At 37.0% G+C, this 20,085-nt stretch overlaps 2 protein-coding genes and 1 pseudogene across 2 annotated transcripts; 1 reads left to right on the top strand and 2 right to left on the bottom strand.

Annotated features, from left to right (window-relative positions):
* The first annotated feature begins 1,883 nt into the window (after nucleotides 1-1,883).
* Nucleotides 1,884-4,777, top strand: LOC148931376 (disease resistance protein RGA2-like; annotated as a pseudogene).
* An 8,320-nt stretch (nucleotides 4,778-13,097) lies between these two features.
* Nucleotides 13,098-14,224, bottom strand: LOC148931377 (putative apyrase 7). Its single transcript, XM_089063442.1, has 2 exons — nucleotides 13,933-14,224; nucleotides 13,098-13,671 (listed from the first exon to the last, which is right to left on the bottom strand). The coding sequence occupies exons 1-2, from the start codon at nucleotides 14,222-14,224 to the stop codon at nucleotides 13,406-13,408; spliced, it is 558 nt and encodes a 185-aa protein (XP_088919568.1). The 3' UTR covers nucleotides 13,098-13,405.
* LOC125220429 (uncharacterized) lies at nucleotides 13,098-17,370 on the bottom strand. Its single transcript, XM_089063441.1, has one exon. The coding sequence runs from the start codon at nucleotides 17,271-17,273 to the stop codon at nucleotides 15,630-15,632; it is 1,644 nt and encodes a 547-aa protein (XP_088919567.1). The 5' UTR covers nucleotides 17,274-17,370; the 3' UTR covers nucleotides 13,098-15,629.
* Nucleotides 17,371-20,085: the final 2,715 nt, after the last annotated feature.

Here is a 20,085-nt window from a genome sequence, read left to right on the forward strand (position 1 = left end):
AGCGCGGGAAATAAACATTTAAATAAAATGGAAACCCGGATTACTTGTAATTTCGGATTTGGATGGGCAGTGCAATATTATTACTGTAGTGGCTGATAATAATATTCCAATATAAGCTTGTATTAAATTGTAGGTTCAATTTAATTAGTAAAAAGCTAATTGGGTGAGGCCTCATCCAAACCTCCATAGATCCCTAACTGGGCCCAATGTGAACTTAATATAAATAGGAGAATAGAGGAGAGACAGACTTCACTTTTTCACGATTGAAAATTTTTCTCGTTCTCCGTGAGGAATTTTTCTGTCTTCTCTATTCGAGTCCTAGTGTTTCAATAAGATCATCCGACACTGATTTCGGAATACAGTTCGGGAACCAGTTAGAAGATCCGTGGTCTAGTATTGAAGATCATCGTGGAGAAGGCGCGAGCAATCGATGATTCTTTGGAGAATCAAATCGGTAACTCTAAACCGTAGTATTCATGTTTAGGATTTACCTTCTATGAGCATGAATCATTTGTGTTCTAGCATGCAATTCTGGTTAATGTGTGAATAGATTGTTCCCATAATCTGTTAAATAGATCCTACCTCTGATTTATTTGTTTTGTACAAGTCTTCCGTTGTGCAAGGGGATTCAAAGAGTGGACTTTATTTTAGATATATCTTATAGAAGACATGAATAAGAATTAAATTCTTGCAAATTAATATTAATCTTAGTCAATGTACGATACGTTTGAGATTTTGATCTGGACAGGTTGGGGGTCTGCCTAACCCCCCACCGTGACACTGTTTGAGGAAAAAAAAAAAAACCCTAGACCATTAACCTTAACCCTAAACCCTAAACACTGAACCCTAAACCCTGATCCAAGCCCTATCCACCCAAGTTGCTCTAGTGGCAAGCAAGTGGATATCAAGGTGCTTTCACTTCCTGGAGGTCGCGAGTTCGACCCCTGGGAAGTGCAGATTTGAGGATTAATTTCCTCTTGGGCCTATGGGCCCACAATGACAACGAAGTGCAGTCTATGGTAAGACGCTTCACCTTCAACCGTTAGGTCGGGGGTCCGAGTCACTATCGGGGGTAGATGGGGAACCATCGTCGATCCTTCTTTAATTTAAAAAATAATTAAAAAAAAAACCCTGATCCAAGCCCTTTGGCCTAGCGGTCAAGGGGTGAGGATATGGCATCCCAGAGGTCAAGGGTTCAACCCCTGGGAGGCGCATTTAGGATTAATTTCCTTTGTGGGGCTTCAAGCTTACAGGTCTGAACCTCATGTAGCGGGAGTCTTCGGGACTGGACCTTCATGCAGTGGGAGTCTTCGGGGCTGGACCTTCATGCAGCGGAAGGCTTGTACGATTGTCGGCACGACGGTTTACGAGCCTGTACACACTTGGAGGGGGGGCGGGCGGGCCTGGACCATCAAGGAGGAGGCTGGTGGACTGCCATTATCGAACTCTTCGAGGAGATAGACGTAGTATCATAGATTATCCTCTGTAATAAATATTAAAAAAAAAAACCTTGAACCCTGAACCCTGAACCCTAAACCATCCAAGCCCCTTGGCCTAGCGAAGGGGTAAGTGGATACGCTCGGATTTTGCACTATTTTAAGACCATTATTTGGTCCGTTTTTAATGTCAAAGTCACTTAACATGTCCATTATTTACATATTTTATCTATTTTGGTATTTTGACGTGTTTTGTGAGAAATGTGCATATTTGAGCCGAAAAAGGGAGTCAAAACGCTAAGTCTGGAAATCTGGAGTCAGACGGCGACCGGCGACCGCCACGAAGTTGTACGGCAACCGCCGGCGCCCGGCGGTCAGAGCTATGTAGCGGCCCGCCTCGGAAATTAACGCTTGGAAAAGAGTCTCGTTCAGTGACCGCCGTAAGTCATGCGGCGGACCGCCGCTGAAGGGGCAGAGACTCTGGAATGCAGCGCGGCGACTGCCGGCCAAGGTGCGGCGGCCCGCCGGAGAAAGGCGGCGAATCCGAGAGCCCTAGATTCTACTCCAAGATTTACCATATTTTGAAGATCTTTTCCTTCAATGATGAGAAATGACTTTCCCCTATAAATAGGACCTCAAGCTTCATCAAAAGAGAGAGAGAGCTACTACTTGCAAAATATTTCATAGAGATCAAAAGCTAGAGTACTTCAATTGTGCAAGGCGTTGGAGAAGGATTTCAAGAACATCAAGAACGACAAGGATTCAACCTACGGGTTTTATTTGCTTTAGTTTTATGTTCAAATTGTTTTCCCTTCAATCTATGTGTTTAGCTTATTCCATCATGTGTAACTAAACTCATAGGATTCTAGGGATGTGTTAGTAACTTTTATTGGTTTATACAATTCTGTTTTGCTATTTAATATCCGTTTTATTTTTTCTTTGTTTCTTCCCTAAGTAATTCTAATGCTTCATAATTGAGTGACACAATTATGTATGATTAAATATAACTTGCTTCATAACTGTGACAGAGTTCTAGCGAGTTAGATTCACTTAGTAGACACTACAGTTAGCTTCCTTTAAAACGGCACTGTTAATTGAGAGTGAGTACCTTTCAAGGGTCTTAGGTTTGCCCTTGGCTGCCAATGTAGTCGGGGGAGTGCTTCGTAGTTAGTCCAAAGAACAGTGGCGCTTCATCAATGAAAATTGGCTTTCAGATACCAAAGCAGGTGAAAATATCACAAAAATATTGAAATTGAGCTTTGATCACCTGTCTTTTCCTTCGCTCAAGAAGTGCTTTGTGTTTTGTTCGGTTTTCCCTAAAGGATGGGAAATCAAGAAGGAGGAGTTGATTGAACTATGGATGGTAGAAGGATTTCTTCAACCAAGCCAAAGAGATGACATGGAGTCTGTGGGCGACATGTTTTTTAATGTGCTTCTACATAACTCTTTGTTGCAAGTTGCACGTAGAGATAATTATGGAAATGTGAAATGGTGTGTTATGCACGATCTTGTGCATGATCTTGCATCTTCTATCTTATCCAATAATGCAGATGGCAACACCCCTGCTCGATACATATTTCTCCAAGAAGGATCGAGTCCTATTCCAGAAAAGGTGGCCAAGCATTTGCGTACATTATTCTTGGAATGTGGAACTTCTGGTACTATATTATCGGACTTTGAATGTTTGCATAATCTGACTCTTTCATGTGATTATAAAGAGTTGCCCAATTCAATTAGGGAGTTGTTACATTTGAGAAAATTGAATATTTCAAATACAAAAATCGTAAAGTTGTCGGAATGGATTGGTGAACTCCATCACTTGCAAACAATAAGACTAAGATGGGATTTTGAGAAACTGCCAAGTTCGTTGAAGTACATGTTTAATTTAAGGCATCTCCATATCGGTTCTTATACAAAGTTGCCAGAGGATATTGGGAGATTAACTAATCTCCAAACACTACCTCACTTCATAGTGCGCAAAGAGAAGGGCTACCAACTTGAAGAGCTTGGAAATTTGAAGAATCTCAAAGGAACACTAGAGATTCATAATTTGGAGGAGGTGCGTGATAAGGAAGATGCTCTGAAAGCAAATATATTTTCAGAAACTAAACTTATTTGATTTGGCGTTTCAATGGCGTGGTTTTAGAGAAGATGAAAGAAATGATGAGAGTGTGTTGGAAGGCCTCCAACCTCATGCCTATCTGAAAAAGTTGAAGATTTCAGGATTCAAAGGCAAAAGATTTCCAATATGGGCTGAGAAGATGGCAGTACGTGATGGGCCTCAAGGATCTTGGGTACCACTTGATTGCTTGACTGAAATTACACTCTACAGGTGCTTAGAAATAGTGGATATACCAATGCTGGAGCACTTGCCTAATCTCAAGTCTCTTTCTTTGAGAGGATTGAAGAAGGTTAGGCTCATGAATGCTTCGTTCAATCATTTAACGTCACTCAAAATAATAGAGTTAGATATATTGGAATGTCTGCCAGAACGGTTATTTCTCAACAATCAGAATCTCTCATATGTGACTATATCAAGTTGTCCTGTATTGAGAGGGTTACCAGACGGCTTGGACACCCTCAATTCTCTGGAGGAATTGTGTATTTTGATTTATGAGAATCTAAAGTCGATTGGGAATCCAAGTGGCGGAGCAAGACAATCACAGGGGATCCTCCGTTGGCTGAATATTATAGGGTGCGGAGAGCTGATGGAATTGCCGTGTGAAATGCTAGAGTGGTGGGCCCCTACAATATCGAATCTCTCATTGGAAGAATTAAGGAGCCTAAAGAATCTACCAAAGCTGATCGACTGCCTCGCCAAATCATCTACTCGTCTCACACAAATGAGAATCAAAGGTGTTCCTAAATTGATGGGTGCTAGTAGTGATAGTGTTGAGAGTTGGGATCTTAGCAGCTTGAAAGAATTAGAGATAGATGTGAGTATGGAATGGTCAAGAGAGGATAGTGTTGGCATTGCAGAGACTGTGGAAGGGATGCTGCAAAGGTGCTGCGACTCACTCACTCAATTATCTTTTAAGGGGATGGAAAATTGGGAGTGGCTGCCCCAATCAATTCAAAATCTCACTGTTCTTTATTCGTTAAGGTTGGAGAATATAGGAGTAGAAGAATTGCCCCAATGATTGGGGAATCTCTCATCTTTAAGATGGTTATATCTATGGAATTGCAACAAGTTGAAGCATGTGCCCTCGGTGGATGCATTGAAGCACCTCACAAAATTACAAAGGTTACACATTACAGATTGCCCGGAACTATGCATTGATTCGGAGTGGCGCAACCACCATCCCCACCTGAAAATCAAGGTCTATGGCAAACGCAAGTAAGTACTCCCTCCGTCCTTGAAAATTTGTCAATTATTTCTTTTTGCGTTCGTCCCTAAAAATTTGTCACCGTTCACTTTTACCATATTTAGTAATGGACCTCACATTCCATTAACTCATTCTCACTCACATTTTATTTTAAAAATAATAAATAAAAGTAGGACCCACATGGCATTAACTTTTTCAACTCACTTTCTATTTCATTTATTAAAACTCGTGTTGGGTCAAATGGTGCCAAACTTTAAGGAACGGAGGGAGTATCATTTTTTTCATATTCGTTCAGGAAAAGAATATACCGAAGCAATTGATCCCTCTCGGTTTTACATATATTTCCTCGGCCATGGCGCCAAAAACTTGATGCACTATTTATTAGCACTAAAAATACTTGCAAGTATACAAGGTAGATCTAGTATAGCTAAAGGTCAGTATCGGGATATCGAACACAGGGAATAAGATTGCAACTGTCTATCATATACAAGCATCATATAATATTAAGAGACATGAGATTTTGTTTTGATTAATTAAACTAGACAGAAAGAAAGAAAGAAATAAATAAATAACGGAAAACATAAAATATAAATAATACTGCCACACCTCAACCTTTATGACGGTATGCACTTACTATAAATAAATTCAGAAATTTTAAATAAATAATCCTCGCGCCAAGTAAATGAAATGCACATGTTATATCATTCCAAAAACCAATATATAACAAGTACATGTTTCAAATATTCTCAACTGTAGTGGGACCCTCTCATCACTCTATATACTACACATTTATCTACATGCAAAAATGATGATGGGGAGGAGGAGGAGGAGGAGAAAGTTGCCAAAATGCGTCAACCGCCGACCTTGATAACATGTGGAGTTCCTACGATCCACGTCAACGAATAATTTCACTGATCTTATTCCTGAAAAATTTTAGTGGTTTATATAAGCCACAACTCAGTGTATATAAACTTTACCTTTAATTCCACATCCCAGATATCAAACACATTCTTTAATCAATATATATAAAAATAATCAACAAATATTAAAATTAATTCCATATACATATGCATATGCCACTTTTTGTTCCTCTTTATTAATATGTGACAGATCAAGTGTGCTATCTCCCGAGATTTCTATTGTATACGACCCAAAGGTCCCTTTTCATTATTTGACCTTTCCACGAAGGCCCCTCTTTGTAGGGGTGTAAATTCGGGTACCCGCAGGTACCCAAACTCGAAAATTCAGGTACCCGAGCCCGAAATCTCAAAAATAACATACCCAATACCCAACCCGTATGTGAATTCGGGTACCCTAATACCCGATGCGGGTACCCGAACCCAACTAATCGGGTACCCGTAAACCCGGAATTTTTATATTTAAAATTTATTCTTTTATATAAATTAAATTGTGATGAGAATAGAAATTATTAAAAATAACACAATACTTATACTATTTATTGACTATAATTCTGTATTATATAAAATAGACATTATACAAATAGACACTACTTAATTTTAAAATAATTTTTTTTTTGGTATAAATTGAAACATGAAAGAGATTAAAATAACTTTTTAAGACATTAAATGACCATGTAAATAAAATAGAGAAAGCATAACTAATTAAGTATATATTTTCAAAAGATAACAAGTAAGTATTAAAGTCGAGATAATAGAACAATGAAATATCAAAGCAACCAAACATAATCTAAATAATGTCAAAGCAACCAAACATAATCCAAATAGTAAACTAAGAACTTTATAACCCAAAATATTTATCACATATACATAATTAATCGGGTTTAATCGGGTATTATTCGGGTACCCTAATACGGGTTTCGGGTACCCTAAACCCGAAGAATCCTAACATTAACTACCCAAACCCGTACCCGAACCCATAATTTCAGGTTTCGGGTACCCAAAATCTGTCGAGTATTGGGACTGGGTCGGGAATACCCGAAACCCGCGGATTAAATTTTCAGCCCTACCTCTTCGCATATTTTCTTTGACGAACCCAGGAAGACTGTCACATATCCTCTTTAATCCAATGATTCAAGATATTTTAATGCCATATAAAAACATATTAATTGCACCATTCACATATTCATTGCACCAATCACATATCCATATCACATTTCACAAAATAATTCCAAATAACACAACTATATCAAATTCATATCATATAATCCAAATATTCACTCCACTCTAATACATAGCAATCAATCACATAAAATATGTAAAATTAAAAGTGTGATTTATATACACCTGATTAAAATAGATAATCTGATTGAGTAACTGATTAAAATAGATAATCTGATTGAGTACTCGTTCAGGTATATCACTCATAGCCTTGATCCTTAAGACTTACTAAATAATTGTACAAGAGCTCTCTTCATCTTTCTCGACTATTTTCTCTACGCTCTTCCTTTTATTTCTTTTCTTTTCTTTCTCTAATTTACACCCTTTTCTCCTTTGTTTTTTTCTACACTATATAAGTGAGCATACTAATTAATCCACTTGTATATGGTTTCACTAATCCACCTAGATACAAGACATGCAGTAATTCATGGAACTACACGTACCCTCTCCTATACATATATATAAAATAAACTTATTATTTTAGATTATGTAATTAAATACAAAAAAAGCTAATTCACAGAGTTACACTTATCTACTTTGCATGTACATTCTATACGTGTATTTTAATAAAATTTTACACGTCATGCTCACCTTTTGTTGAATGAATGTAAATTCTTGAAGTTAAAAATAGAATATTACATATATCTTTGTCATAATCAATTATACCAATAAGAGCAAATCAATTATACAAATAAGTGTAAACAAAAGTCATAGTAAAAGAATATTAGAAAAATTACATAAAGTAATTTAATTAGACTATTAGCACGTAGATGATCAAAATAAGTATGCATTTAAACTCAGAAAAGCAGCCCAAATCTTGGCCCTAGGATTAAGTGATCTAATGGTCAATAATTAACCAAAAATACGGAAGGTCATAATAAAGCAATTTTAGGTCATATTACAAAATTAGAGTTTATGTCATGTTAAGATCATTTTAGGTCATGCTTTGTTAGCATGACCTAAAAATAAACTAACTATGACCTAAAAATGCCCTACGTATGACCGTGTTCTGCATTTCTGTATTTAAATTTGGTCTTCATAGATCAAAACCATATATATATATATATATATATATATATATATATATATATATATATATTTACATGCACGCATTATTACTCATGCATTTAGCTTAACTATTTAGTATTTTAATAAATATATGTAGGGCCGCGTTAAAATAAAATCAACCTTCTAATCCAGAACCTAGAACTATCTCAATATTATGTTTTAAAATTATCAACACAAAGACAAAACTTTCTCAATAGATTTGTGTTGATAAAATTATGTCTTTGTGTTGAGATTTTAAATTTACATGTTATGTTGAGAAAGTTATACTTATATGTTGAGAAATTTCCAACATAATGTTGAAGTTCTGGGTTCTTGATTGGGAATTAGTTAGCATTTGATTATAGCCCATATATGTATATATAATCAACACATATAATATTTATTGTGCAAGCAATAATATAAATATGAAATAATAAATAAATAAAAATGTGTAAATATGTAAAATGATGCATGTTTTCGGTTAGGGATGTCACAAATACAAAGCAGGCTAAGGAATGTAGAATTTCAGGAACCACATTCAAAAGCTAATATCCAAAAGACTTCCTTGAATTACGGTCTCTAGATTTACTAAGCTATCACAAATGTAAAACTATATCTTCTCCCGAAGCATACAATTTGTAGATTGCTACCTAGAACTGAAGTGTGAAGTGTCCTTCCTAGAACTAAGGCAACAACTCCTAAAAGCTCCTAAGATAAATTTGCTTCATTCAAAGGCTCAAATCTCTCAATTACATTGGCAAAGACGTCAATTTCTCCTCTTTCAAATTAAACTACTCATCTCCCGAGTATTGTAGTAAAATTCACATGCATTTATAAGATGACCAATCAAATAAATGTATAAGCCCAAGAGAAATCGAAATAACTATAAGAGCTAACAAGGAAAAACAATTGAATAAATAACTTATAATCATAGCATGTTACCAAAAATTCTACGAAAGATGTTTTAACTCATAGACAAGTAAAACAACAAAAAGTACTAGACATGAAGAAAAACAAAACAAAACCCAAGGTTGAATGATGTAGTCTTCAGTCTTCTCTTGCCTGGATCTGCAGAGCTCCGCTCCAATGGAAGATGGAAGAATTATATGTGGAATATGGGATGGAAGAAGTATAGGGATAGAGAAGGATTGGAGGCTCTGAGATGAATATTATGAATTAGGTTATGAGGTATATATAGGTTAGAAATGGATTTATAATTGGTAAAAAGTACCCTCCAAGTAATGAAAAGATGGTAAATTCGAATTCCTCAATTAATAGGAGAGTTTTGGCAACAATTTCTTTCCTTAATTTTCGCCTAATTTTGACTGCACTGCGCAACGTTCGTAAAATGGCCATAACTTTCTCCACATAACTCCAATTTAGATGTTCAAGATACCACGCGAAGCTCTTTCGAAGACGAAGAAATGGTATATATTAAGCACTGATTGGACTTCAAACGCATTGGCAGATGAGCTCGAACAGAGGCTGCTGAACCTTGATACTTTTGCACATTTTTTCTATCTTTTTCTATCATTTATCAACAAACATGTCAAAATACCAAAATATATAATATATGCAATTTAAGACCATACTCCCTCCGTCCCAAATAATTCGACTCAGTATTTCATTTCGGGCCGTCCCACATAATTTGTCCCATTTCACTTTTACCATTTTTGGTAGTGGACCTTATATTCCACTAACTCATTCATACTCACATTTCATTATAAAACTAATAATTTAAAAGTAGGATCTTTTTTGTATGGATCCGTCAAAAAACTAACGGTTAACATGACCGTTAGTTTTTTGACGGAACCGTCTAAAAAATGACTACTTCGGCGACATTTTCATTTATTATGGACCTCTTTTTCAAAAAGTGAATGTTTTGACCAAATTCGTATTTTGGTCATATGTTTAGGACCAAAATTGACCTTTGTTCTTTCCAAAACTACCAAATCATTAAAATTTGAAGATAGTACCATCCTATCTTAGATAAATCAATTGACAGATATTAATAGTATATGATTTTTGTTGTTATGGGTACAGCTTCTGTGAATGTCAAGGTTGGAAAGATGTTTCTGTAAAAAAAAGTTCTTTGTGGTGTGTACCCTTTTTTTTCTTCATTGTTTACTTTCATGAAACTTTGCTAATATATGAGAATCATAAATGAAACAAGTTCTACTTTGGTGCAATTTTCCTATAAAACAAAAGTCCAAACAAATTTAAATTCTTAAGCATTGTAGTAATATGCTGAATCTCATGATCTTATACTACACATGTAATTGTAGTGCTTTAAATTCCTCACCTTAATTAACCATCTTATGGAGTAACACTTATTGATGCAGTTCCAGCCGACGAGCTTAACAAGTTTTCCTGTTGAATTGCTATGCATTGATGCATCTATAGTGAATACTTTGTCCGTCCTTCATGTATTTTAACTTAGGGAATGATTGGTAACATAGATGAGGAATTCATGAGTATGATCCATTTAAGAAATAAACCATGAATGGATGGTTGTAAAAGAAGATTAGTAATATTTGATTATAGACTTTCTTTGCTCACATAGATTTTACAATCAATGAAAAGGACTTAGAATAGTGTTTAGCTAATCTTGTCTGAATTTTGTGAAGCATATTCAATGCTTGAAGAATGATAACTATTACACCACATTTATAGATAGGAATTACTAGTTAAGTTGGTGGAGATCTGAATTTATCTAGAAAAGTGTTGGGAATAAAGGGTTTTCATAATTTAATGTGTGCGACTATACTCTTTTGTCAAATCCTAATTTGAAAAGACTCATGATTTAGTTGTTTCCATTGACTTGAAGATAACATTTTGTACATGTTATTTGATTTGAAGATAACATTTTGTACATTTTGAGCAGGAGGTGTAAAAAACATAACAGAGTATGCAGAAGAAGTTAACCACTGTGATTCTGGTGAATTCAATCTGTCCTATCTGTCATCAATCTCGATATGCGTGTTCGTATAAAAGATTTGATTTGTGACTATGTAGCAGTAAACTCAAGTATGCTCTCTTGTGATGTAAAAGAATATAATATGGTATGAAGTATACTTTTAAACTGTTGATTTCGATAATGTAGACTCTTGATGACCAGTTAACTATACCATCTTTTGTGATGTACACAGCCCTTGACAATTGCTTCTGTGGAGATGCTGAATGCCGCAAGTTGATATCCCCTACGAAGCTCAGGTGCAATGGTGATGGGAAGGAACTCTCTACCAACCAGTCTCTGAAATTTGTAAGAAATTCAAAATTGTCAATTTTGTGATTGAAGTCCAGAGAATAACTCTTGATGACTAGTTAGCTATACATCTCTTGTGAATGGATCTTGGTGTGAAGGGCATTTGGAGGTGCAGAAGGCTCAAAAACCATCGTCTCTAATGAAGCTCGGTAGCAATGATAAAGGGAAGGAACTGTCTAAAAAAGCAATAAACATGAAGTTAATGTTAGAGTGAGAAATATATACACACTAGTACTTTATTATACACTCCCTATTCAGCAGGGGGATCGGTATTTGGGAAATTCATAGTAGTTTTTATGTTCCAATCTTCTCAATTGGAATATTATACATTTCGAGTTTGGAACTCAAATCATTTATAGAATAGGTATATAGAGTGAGAAATTGTACATAGATGGAAACGCAAAATGTAGATAAAGAGACATCACTTTTAGTGATGAACATATTTCTTGTATTGAGTGTGAGCGTAGATACTACCTAGTACTTTTAAGTGTAAGAGAGTACATAGTACTAAAATGGTGTAATAATTGTGAGAATGCAGGCTGCGGAGAGTGGTGGTGGAACATTATACCATTTCACATGATCAGTTAAGTCTGTTTAATCATGTTTACTTCTGCGGCACACAATATACTAATCATCCCCATCATCATGCTGCTCCTGCACCAACTCCAGAACGTGCCATCATTGTCTTCACATCAAGCACTCCATGATCTCAATGGTTTTGATTGTTTGTAGCGTTTTCCATGCTTTGGATTATTGGTTGGTTTTTATGTTGTTCCAATCCCACATGAATCTGGACGAATTTTACGGAAAAACTCTAATTCATCTTCCTCATTCATTAGCTATAGTCCTTGTCTATGTGTTGATGCATCTATAGTTGATACTTTGCCTTTCCTTAATGCATCTATAGTTAATACATAGATGTTACCATCAATGAAAAGGACTTAGAATATGTGTTTAGCTAATCTTGTCTGAATTTTGTGAAGCATGTTCAATGCTTAAAGAATGATGACTATTTACACCATCAATGATTAGGACTTGGATATGTTGGGAATGACATTCTCTCAAGTGTTTTCACAATTTAATGTGTTCGACTATACTTTACTTATGTAAGTACAAACTTATCCAAAAAAACATACTCTTTTGATGAGAACAAACTTTATCTCCTCAGCACCTTAATTGCTACAACTAAGTTGTACTCCCTCCGTCCCGGATAATTCGGGTCATTTTGACCGGACACGGATTTTAAGAATTGTAATGAAAAGTGGGTTGAAAAAGTTAGTGGAATGTGGATCCTACCTTTATATATTAGTTTTATAATAAAATGTGAGTAGGAATCAGTTAGTGGAATATGGGGTTCGCTACCAAAAATGGTAAAAGTAAAATGGGACAAATTATGTGGGACGGACCGAAATGGAAAACTGGGACGAATTATCTGGGATGGAGGGAGTAATTTACAATAGTGGTAATATCAAGAATTAAGTATTGAACTTAATTGCAATATTGTTGAAACAAGAGTCTTAAAATTTCACAATTAAAATTTCATTGCATTCTCATATGATTCGGTCATCCTTATAGGTCAATTGACATCATATTTGCTTTGACATAATAAAATGTTAAATCAGTCACACATGAATTTCCAGACATTATAGCTAAGCTCAGGGAAACATAATCCTTGATGAACTCTTCACAATGTACTCCCTCAATCCCTTGTTTAGTTAGATGTTTTTTAGCATGAGATTTAAGAAAGTGGTGTATTTAGTTACTTATATTGAGAAATAATAAAGTAGGAGAGAAATAAAGTGTCTGATTTTGCCAAAAAATAAAATGCCTCACTTACCTTGGATCATTTAAAAAAGAAGTAAGAATTACTTAACAAGGAACAACAAATGGAGGAAGTATATATTTTTGTATGATTTCAAAGAATACTAAAATAAATGTCTTAGTTCAAATAGAGGTGACCAACCCTATAAATCTATGAGTATAATAACCTCAATGAATGAATATATAAACTTAGCTAGAGACTAACATCATGTTATTGGCATCACCTAACAACATTCATATGTACCTTTTATGTATCTCCAAACTCCATCCCTCCGCTTCGTCTTTCCATGTCTCGTTTCCGTGGGAAAACACCATGCAGCAGCAACCACTCCGCTCAAGAGACCTGCAGTTGGTTGTTCACTTTCTTTGGTCTCAGGGCTTCATCGCGTTTCCCTCTGCCATGGAAGAAATGAGATCCTCCCGCGATTGGGATCTCCTACTCTGGAGACGCGTTTGGCTTCTGTTCGGAGGGGTCCAGGCGGGGCCAACATTAGTGTTTCCGAACTGGAGCTCCCCCAAGCTGCCTGATGAGTAGCTGTGCGCTACGTGTGATCTGGTAAACTTGTCGCCACCATCATCGTGGCCACGATGCTGAGTACCTGGAACTGGACTCATCGGATCCTTAGCCCTTCCATCTACTGCCAAAGTAAGAGGAAGTTTACCTATGTGGACCGGACGACTCCAGTGTTTGAATTGGAAAGGAGAAGGGATATTGAGAACGGACGCCGATGACACATTTTTGTGGTTGAAAAGAGGGAGATATCGTCTCCGCAGATATATCGATGATTTGCCAACACATGACGAGAAACAGACCAAGAAAAACAGCACAGCTAACGAGAAAGCTAAAACAAAGAGTGGGTTTATCCTCACTTGAAATATATCATAGCCGCGGGATTTACCAGAAAACGGAAATGCCTTTCCAGCTTCAAATAGAGCGACCCCAAGGGTCCAAGTGATGCTTCCCGAACCAACTGTCACGTGGCTATCAGGAATGTGCAGTCCTTCTCTCAAGAGGAGCACCACATATGGAGCTCGGAAGCAGTATTGTTCAATGAAAGGCTGAGGAACGACGCTCTTCTTAGCATCAAGCCAAGACTTGTCACAATATCTGCGGCCTTTCTCTAGCACGTCATCCAGAGTAGCTTCAGGAGTCAGGTTGAAGAACCGGTACACAACGTAGAAACCTGACATAGCATAAAACCGGCCACGACGACGGGGTATATTTTCTGCAAGAGCACATGGATGAAGCCCACAGTCGATTCCTATGCTACTGTTTGACCATTCAGATCTATTGACAGCAGCTTTGGCGAGCAAACTACATAGTGTGGATGTCCTTTTTGAATATCATGGCACACTCCATGTCTTTACCAATATTAATTTTAATCTCAAATTGTTATGGTAAAACTTTTACTAGCTAGGGAATGAAGTTTAGATATAATGGAATAAAAACATTGTATGGTGAAATAGTTCCTAAGTCTGGTAGAAGTAAAAGTCAGGTTTTCAAGAAACTAGGATTTTATGTGAACCAGATAGTTTCCTGCATTTGAGATCGTCTCTAGGAGTCATTTGGATATATTTCGTGCGCATAGGTCGAGATTGAAGCTAAGCACAGAGCTCGGACAGATGGATGGTTGGTTGTAAAAACAGAGTGTTAAAACCATGTCTACGCCATTAAACTAGCTATAACTTGAATAAACACAGCTCGCCTAAGTGAATCTGAGGATCTTATGTCACCCTAGCAAGCATACAGATGGTCAGTAACTCAACCTAATTTAAACACCAAATCATTCCAATTTTCAGAACTAGAAATTGAAAGTCAGTTCGTAATAACCAGCCCCTAGAGCTTCAACTTAGTGCAACACAACTCAACAAACATGAGATTTAAGAAAGTCGTAGTATTTAGTTACTTAAATGTTGAAATAAAAAAGTAGGAACCGAATAAAGTGTTTGATTTTGCCAAAAAATAAAATGCCTCACTTACCTTGGATCGTTTAAAAAAGAAGTACGAATTGCTTAACAAGGGACAATGAACTTGTCGCCACCATCATCGTGGCCACGACGCTGAGTACCTGGAACTGGACTTATCAGAAAGTTAAACAATGCAAATAATTAAGAGAAATCAGTCACACAGAAATGGAAGATGGAATCTTGATATCGATTCAGCAGCAGATCCCCTAATTCTGATAAGCTGTTATATCGTTGGAAAAATCCACGATGCTGAACCCTTTCACAACTCATTCATCTACAAGTAGATTAGCATATCTTTAACCCGAGCAGTTCGATTCCTCATCAAATAACTCACAGTTCAAGATTCCAATAATAACAATAGTAATCATCAATTCGACCCAATATTTTCACATCAGAGATCACTGAACCAGACAAATGTAACAGCAAAATGTTGGCAGCCTCTGTATTTACATAATAATATCCTGTTTAATGTGTGCCTTACAGCTAAGCTCGATCCTGAATTATTTTCCTTAGTTTCTTGTGTTCTTATATTTTAACGACCAAATAAGAACTTTTACACTCTTTTACACTCCAAACTATCAATTAAAATACTAATTAGTACCACAACATAACATCCAACTAGATTAGCCTATAACTTCTTTGGTAACAGTTTCTTAACCAAATCAAATAAAACACTATCTTTTCCTTCCCTTCGTAGAGGTTCAATCAGCATCTCAAAAGTGGTGGCGCCAAGTGGGCATCCCCCTCTTGCAGTCATCTCTTTCAAGACAAGAATCACATCGTCCATCTTGCTCCTTCTGAGAAGAGCTTGAACATAAATATTGTAAGTCACACTATCTGGCAAGCACCCCTTGATCACCATTTGCACCATCAAATCCTTAGCCTCTCCTATCCGCCCTTCTTCACAAAGGGAAGAAATAAGAATTGTATATATCACAACATTAGGCAAGCAACCTTTGTTCTCCATGGTATATAACATGGATAATGCTTCATCAATACGATGAGCATTGCACAAACCATGTAACAAGATTCCATAAGTTGTTGTATTAGGATAAACTTGTAGAGCTTCCATCTCTTTGAACAACTTTAAGCCCTCTTCACATTGACCATCATGAAATAAAGCCTCCAGCATTATGCTATAAGAAACCACATTGCGCTTCAACCCTTTGGCCCGAATCATGGTAAAAAGATGACAAACCTCATCAATTCGTCCCATTTTACAGTACCCGTTCATCAAACTACTGTAGCTTGTAACATCAGACTTGATGCCGGATTTCACCGCTAGTTGGAAAATGTTTCTAGCCTTATCCATTTCTCCCTGTAAACAATATCCATTAATCAGCGCATTGTATGTAACAATGTTGGGCTGAACATCAATTTGCCTCATCTTGACCAGCATATGCTCAGCCTCTTCCATCCTTCCCTCTCGGCAAAGAGCATCCACAAAAATACTACAAGTGACCACATCTGGGAAGACTTTAATCGATATCATCTTCCTTAACATGTCTTCAGCCTCTTTTCCTCTACTATGATTGCATAACCCTTCAATTATTGAATTATAGGTCACAACATCGGGTGAAATCCCCTTATCACCCAAGGTGGAGAAGAGTTGGAGAGCATCGTCAACCTTTCTATTTTTGCACAAGCCATCAATAACTATGTTGTAAGCATAAACATCAAGTTTGCAGTTTCCTTTTTCCAATCGACTAAGCAATTCAAGCGCCTCATGGATACCTCCTGCTTTGCATAACCCATTAATCATAACACTATACGTACGTTCATCGGGATTGCACAGTTGCTCCGCAGACAACCTCCAACACAGTTTTGCTGCCTCTGGGATCCTTCTGACCAATAAAAGCCCTTTGATGAGAGTGGTAAAAGTTACCACATCAGGCTTGTAGCCACGCTTGAAGAAACTGCCTAAAATAGCAAACCCAAAATCAGGTCTTTCCAGTCGGCAGAAGCAATCGATCGCAATATTGAAGGTGTAGTCATTTACAAGAGCATTCCTCTGAAGCATTTTGTCGAACATGTGAAGGGCAAGTGAGTATTTCTGCATCTTAACCACAACACTCAACAACTTGGTGAAATCAATAACAGAAGGGGGCGGATGCATTCTCAACATATTTCGGAACTCATCGATGGCATCATCAGGCTCAACAATACGGCTAAAATCAAATCTGGGATAAGCCGAAAAGCATCGAATTTGGTGATAATGCAAGCAACAATTTGACAGAAATCGTCGGAAGATGAGGGCTGACTTCAAAGACATGATTTTGATTGCCGATCTGGAATTCTTGAGTTGATTTGGGATGTTTATTGAAATCTTGGGAGAGTTTATATGGTAGAATTAAAATCTTAGGTTCATTAGAAGAAAACTGGAAAATGAATTGTGCGGTTCATTAAAATCTTGTTTTTTATGTCAACTAAAAAATTTCCAATATTCTACTCCCTCCGTCCCGCTTAAGATGGCACGTTTTCCTTTTTAGTTTGTCCCAATCAAGATGACACATTTCCTTTTATGGAAACTTTCTCTCTCCAATTAATACACTCAACCACTTTTTCTCACCTCTATTAAAATATTCACCTTTCTTTCTCTCTCTATTTTAATACTTCCACCTACCTTTTCTCTCCCCAATTAAACACATTAACCAATTACTCCTAAAACTCCGTGTTGGCTAAGGAATGTGTCATCTTAGCCGGGACGGAGGGAGTAATAAAATTGTAAATTGTTCATTTATTTGTATTTTACTATAATTAATTATGATATACTCTCTCTGTCCCTAAAAGATACGTGCTTTGAGTTCGGCACAAGTATGATGCAATATTAGTAAAGTAAGAAAAGTAGAAATAAAAAGTTAATACAATATCGTTAGTGAATAATGAGTCTCTATTTATTAGAGAGAAAAGAATTTTTAAAATTAGAAAGTAGAAAAGAATTTTTAAAATTAGAAAGTGCGTATTCTGACGGACTAAATAAACAAAGGGTGCATATTCTTGTGGACAGAAAGAGTACAATATAACTAAGAAAGGAAATAAAAAATGAGAAAATTAGGTGAGATTTACAAAGTGTATTATGTATAATTGGATATCCTTAATTTGTGAAGTGCATATAAATTATGGGTAATGTTCAAAACTGTGTGATATGAACATAAATTCACAAACACTCAACTTCTTAGTCCTCAATAGTGTGGATCTCCTTTATGAATGTCATGGCATACTCCATGTCTTTACCAATATTAATTTTAATCTCAAATTCTTATGGTAAAACTTTTACTAGCTAGGGAATGAAGTTTAGATATAATGGAATAAAAACGTTGTATAGTAAAATAGTTCCCAAGTCTGGTAGAAGTAATAATTCTTTAGCTTGGAGCCATGTTTATTAATAAAGTCAAGTTATTTTTAATAATTCATGTTCCTAAATTTGAAACGTTTATTTTTCAGCATGAGATTTTATGTCATGTTGTTTTGTGTGTTAATGAAGAGATAGTAAAGTAAGAGAGAGAGGAAAAAATAAATATGATGTTATTTCTATTTTAAGGAATGTTCCATTTTTAATGGGATAATCTAAAAAGAAAAATGTTTCATGTTTAATTGGATAGGAGGAGTACTTATTATTGAGCCACGACCATTGTATTTAATTTCATATATTTTAATTATTTATATGTTTATTTTAATAGTGATATTTGAAAAATAAAAAACAAATTTATGAAAATTTGAAAATTAATTAATTTAAAATAACAAATTACAGTAATCCTACTTAATGCAATTCAATGATTACAAATCTAAATGGGATCAATAAAACTTAATTAAAGATTAATGAAAAAAAAGCACAACAAAATTTACATTTTAGCTAGTGCAGTGGGCTAAGTTTGATCGAGGCCCATACGAAAAAAAGAAGGCCCAAACAATGAAAGGTCAAATGTGTAAGTCAAAAATTGAAATTTCACTTATTTGTCCAATTAGAAATCTTAAGTCTCTTTCTTTACACAAATATGGATGTGAGAGTGGAATAGTAAAAGTATGAATTTTTGTTTTTATCCGTACAGCTTCTGTGAATTTCAAGGTTAGAAAGATGTTTCTGCATCCGCAATGGTGCTTAGGCCAGCAATAGGTCAGTCATTCTCTCCCCTGCCACGTCAGCAACACTAAAAAATCCACCTGCCACATCAGATTTAGGCCAGCCATAGGCCAGCCGCAATAAAAATAATTCAAAATATACTACATTTACGGAATTAAAATTACGATTAAAATATGGAATTAAATTTACGACACGTATACGGGAAATTTATCCATTCCATTAAAAAAAAGTACAAAGATTTTAAAAAAAAAGTACATGATCTTTTTTTTTAAAAAAAGGGCTTCAACACACGAGCCCCGCCACTCTCTACTCCTCATCGCCGTCGCCGCCGCCGTTGCCGCCACCGCCCGTGGTATCTGAGCCCACGTCGGAAACCCGCTAGCCGTGCCCTCGCGATTTCCAAATCAACCCGCATGCTCTCAAGCATCTCGTGAAGAAACATCTTCTCCGTGGGTCAGTGGCGGTCTTCCACTCTTGGAAGACCTTGTACATCTGATCTCGCGTATGGTTACGCGAATGGAGAGTGTACTCGAGTGGGGCGGGTGGGAGGGCGGGAGGACTGGACCTCGTGGAGCGATAGGGGGGATCTGCCCCTCGCAGCCCGCTGCGCCCGCTTCTGTCCAACCGGGCGGGGCCGACCAGTAAATGAAGGAGGGGATGGAAACTCCTCAGCATTCGGGGGGAGGTCGTGGGATCCGCCGCTGCTGCTGTTGTAGTCGCCGCTATAGTTCAGTCGCTGCTTCTTCGGCCACCCAGCGTCGCACCCCGCCCGGAACTTCTCGGAGTCCTTCAGCAACAAGAAGCACTCCCAGAAGGTGAACTCCTTATACTTCCCCTGCAAGGGGAACTGACTCGCGGCGATCCTCCGGGCGTCGTCCTCATTCTGCCCACTACTGAGCTGACGGAGGGCGTTGGCGTACAAATTCGGAAAACGGCCCACCGCGGCCCTGGTGCGCTCCCACCCCTTCCGGACCTCCTCCGGGCTGAAGTTCTTCCCGTGCGG

This window comes from Salvia hispanica, chromosome 2 (assembly GCF_029641045.1).
Source record: "Salvia hispanica isolate PSC_SH4W2 chromosome 2, Shi_PSC_v1, whole genome shotgun sequence".
Taxonomy (NCBI): Eukaryota; Viridiplantae; Streptophyta; class Magnoliopsida; order Lamiales; family Lamiaceae; genus Salvia; species Salvia hispanica.

Bases quoted from the DNA above. Each gene is read 5' to 3' on its own strand.
- LOC148931377 (XM_089063442.1), bottom strand. From the start codon at position 14,224: ATGTCAGGTTTCTACGTTGTGTACCGGTTCTTCAACCTGACTCCTGAA. The intron at 13,672-13,932 runs GTAAATCCCGCG...TTACTTTGGCAG, and splicing joins AAAGGCATTTCCGTTTTCTG to TAGATGGAAGGGCTAAGGAT.
- LOC125220429 (XM_089063441.1), bottom strand. From the start codon at position 17,273: ATGTCTTTGAAGTCAGCCCTCATCTTCCGACGATTTCTGTCAAATTGT.